General features: G+C 49.5%; 1 protein-coding gene across 4 annotated transcripts in view; it reads right to left on the bottom strand.

Annotated features, from left to right (window-relative positions):
• Window positions 1-2,656, bottom strand: part of DMXL2 (Dmx like 2) — a 51,640-nt gene extending 48,984 nt beyond the window's left edge. For 2 of the 4 annotated variants that reach the window (XM_085233553.1, XM_085233552.1), the window contains exon 1: window positions 2,440-2,656. In XM_085233553.1, the coding sequence (XP_085089679.1) occupies window positions 2,440-2,526 (87 nt within the window). In that variant the 5' untranslated portion in view covers window positions 2,527-2,656. The remainder of the gene's footprint in view (window positions 1-2,439) is intronic. The other 2 variants (XM_085233550.1, XM_085233549.1) reach the window with 1 other exon arrangement.
• Between the last annotated feature and the right edge of the window lie 1,197 nt (window positions 2,657-3,853).

The following is a 3,853-nucleotide window of genomic DNA, read 5'->3' on the forward strand; positions in this document are numbered from 1 at the left end:
CTTTTGTTTCTATTTTATTTCTAATTATCTCAATATATTATCATGCTTACACCAGAACAGAGCATGTTTCAATCAAATCCTCTTTTGAATTTCATTCCTTAAAGGTGCTCAACTAGTAGCCCCACTACACTGACCAAGAATAGGAAAGTGCCATAATAGTTATACTATTTAACAGTGGTTCCTTCTGAAGGACTCAGCTGACAACATCTTCAAGGAGATCTTTTGTGTCAGCACAGTTCTCTCCTGCCAGAAGAAGAGTGGCCACACAGCATAATGGAAGGAATGGAAAACTGGTAAGCCAAGCAAAAAGGAAAGATGGAAAAAAACATGCTGAGAAATATTGTAATGGATCACAGTGCAGAGGCCTTAGATAAACAGTTGTAAACTGTCACTGAATGAAACCAGTGCAGCAAAACCACCCACATGGAATACCTGCCAATCTCCATTTCCAATGTCAATGGTAACTTTAAAATTAAATGGATTTGCAAAACTGCCAGAACGCAAAGATGACTTGCAGGATCCACAAGCAGCTAATAAGCCGTGGTCTGCCAACGTTTGTTTGAGATCTGAGCCCATTGAAATGAGCAATGTCAAAGCTCTAATTGAATGCAGGAGTACCAGGCTTAGGCTCTGATACAGTAGGACACTGTGCTAAGCTAAGTGAAACCAAACAGGGTTTGAATAACGGAGGTAGTTTACAACCTGTGAAAAACATACTGGCTGCAAGTTACTCTACAAAGTGCAGACGATGAATATCTTTTCTGGTTAGTCAGGGTGTGTGTGTTGAAAGACTCTTCTGCATAGCAATCAGCTCTGACCACCTGTAACTTCTGTATGCTCCTTTATGAAACACGGTTAGTGGTAACTGCTGACAGGAGGACACGAAGCCCTGCTCACAGCAAGTTGGAAAGCTGCTGAATTACTACCAGAATGACAAACAGAAAGCTGTCATTTAGCACTAAAACATAAACAACAACAACAAAAACTACTAACTGCGTGGTCCCAACACCTATTTCTTTGGATTTGTTCCATTTTATGGAGTCACTAATACCTGTTTCTTTTTAGCAAATTAAGTTTTAAAAAGTTGAATAGCAAAATTATTTATTTCTCCTTTCTTATGCTCAGAATAACTAGATGTCATTCACCTAAAGCCCTAAACAAGTACACTTATTTGGCAGAATGTATCATCTGAGCTCCAGCTAATTGGCTTGGAATTTAAAAGCCTACATCAAAAACAGAAGGGAGAAAAAGCAAAGAGGAAAGTTATAGCTGTGGATGTCCAGGAAGTGCATTCATTGTCATACTCATCCCTGTAGTTCCTTCTTTAACAGTTCCTTCTTAGACATAGCAGCCAGATGAGCAAGTGAGGTCTGTTATATGCAGCTCTATAGTAAAAACATGCTACTACATGATTTTTTTTTTTTAATGGAATAACAAAATACAATGACTACAAAAACAATAACAACAACAACAACAACAACAACAAACACCAAAAACCTACAAACAAAAAGAACCCCAAACAAATTGTTCTTGGAAAAGGTGCTACGTGAGCTATAATTTATATTACTATTCATTTTTGATGATATTATTACCATGAGAAATAGCATAAAGTTGACTTTTATAGTAGAGACTTTTCAGATTGTTAGAGCCAAAGGAAACATGTTCATATATGACATATGTTCATATATATGACATATATGGCTATGTTATTGTGTAAATACCAAAAGAGGCCCTCTAATATCAGCATGGCTGCACAGCAGCAAGACAAGGAAAGAAAGAGAAAGATGGCACCCTTTATTCCTTATGAATTTCAGCATTCCATACCAAAATTAGACCTCTGTGTTAACCCGAAGCAGGCCTTAAATGCTGGACAAGTCAGCTGATGGTTGTCTTGGGCAAGAAACGGCGCTCTACATCCTCTATCCGGTTTGTAGTTAACATCTTGCAAACGTTAGCAGGCAATCTAGCGAGACAATGTATCCACAGCCAGCGCGCACTGCTGGGATGCGACGCGCCGAGCGCTGCGGCTGCTGGCTCGCTACAATCTGCCGGCACACCGTAAGCTAAAGACGGGAAAACCGACTTGACCACCGACGGAACAACAACCGGCCGCGGCTGATGGACGCGGCTATTACGCAACTTAGCAGACTCCTGAAATCCACTTCGCGTCTCTCTTTCCCTCCTTGAAGGGAGCACCGTGCGGAGCCAGCCGTGTCTCAGCAGCAGCAGCGGGCGGCCCCCCCAGCCGCGCACCGCCCGCCCGAGCCTCCCCCGCAGGAGGGGGGTGCTCAGCTCCCGGCCCGCAGCGCCACACGGCGAGCCGCCCCTCCTCCGCCCTCGTACGGCCCCGGCCCCGCAGGCCGCCCCGGCAGGTTAATCCCCTCCGGCGCCTCCCACGGGCCTACAAAACGCCCTCCCGATCCCCCCTCCCCACCTCACCGTGAAGGGGACGTCCTCGACGCTGCCCACCGAATAGCAGTTGTCCCCGGGGTTGACAGCGCCGGTGAGCACCTGGTGGAGATGCATCGCGGCCGCTCGCCCAGGGACGACGAAAGGAGACCCGGATGGCGCCGCGCTCCCGCACGGGCCCGAGCCCTGCCCGCCGCCGCGAGCGCGCGCGCGCGAGGGAGTCGGGAAAGGCGGGGAGGACGGAGGGAGGGGGGGGGAAAAGAGGCGGCGCACGCGCCAGACAGAGCCCGGATCAGGTGAGGCGCGCGCAGGAGCACGAGCGGCAGCCGTTGGGACGGCCCTCGTGCGCGCGCCTGTGGGCAGATAGATCGGACGGGGGGGGGGGAGGCGCGCGCACCGTCGCGCGGAGCACCTGAATGTAGAGCGGGTTGGGAGCGGAGAGCGCTGGGTGCGGCGCGCTCCGCTGCTGCCTTCGGGTGAGACCGCAGCAGAGCGCATCGCGGGGGCGGGAGGGAAAGAGAGCGGGGCTACTCTGCAGAGTGCCGCCTCGGCGGCGGGAAGTGCGAGGGAAACTCCTCGCTCCGTCCGTGAGCCAGAAGGACCGCTTTGTGCAAGCGAGAAGCGGGTGTTCCCGACTCGCGAACGTCCACTTGTCGCGGTGTGAACGCTGCTCGATACTGTAACAACTACACGAGGTGTGTGGGCAGCTGCATTGCTTTGTAAACGTAGCTGCAACCTCGCTAAGAATACCGCGGCTGCGTTCGTCAGAGCCGCACGACGCTGGAAGCTGGCGGTCAACGTGCTTGTCTCAGAGGTGTGCAAAAGGCTGAGAGCTGAGCGTTGGTTGGGAGGGGCTCCAAGCTCTGATGGGAATAAAAGTACTCTGTATGCACTGCCTTATCGTGTAAGGGACATCCTGCAGTGTTTGGCACCCTGCCGGTACGGTTCCACCGCAGTTGTGCTGGTAGTGACTGGAGGCACAGAGCTCGGTCTCTCAGCCGATGGCGGTTTTGCCTTAGTGAGGACTGCGTGGTTCATCTTGCCCTATACTGCATCTTGAAATCATGTCTTTTACTGAGGAAGCGAGCTTGTGTTGAATGTAGGGGTAATGAGTGGTCAGGTGCTGGAACATCAGGTGGTGGCATCACTGTCCCTGGAGGTGTTCATTACATGTTTAGATGTTGTACTGAGGGATGTGGTTTAGTAAAGAAGTACTGGTGATAAGTGGACTAGATGGGCTTGGAGGTCTTATCCTACCATTCTCTGATTCTATCAAGTTATCTTTCAGTGGAAAATAAGCATAAGATTAGATCTATTCCCATGCCAGTTAATGGCAATCCCTATTCAAACGGAGTGGTGTCCCAAACTGGGATGAAAAGGAAAAAAGCCATTTTAATCTTCACAGGTTATGTATGCAACTACTATGGAATGCTTCCACTGACAC

This window comes from Meleagris gallopavo, chromosome 12 (genome assembly GCF_905368555.1).
Source record: "Meleagris gallopavo chromosome 12, MGAL_WU_HG_1.1, whole genome shotgun sequence".
In the NCBI taxonomy this organism is placed as follows: Eukaryota; Metazoa; Chordata; class Aves; order Galliformes; family Phasianidae; genus Meleagris; species Meleagris gallopavo.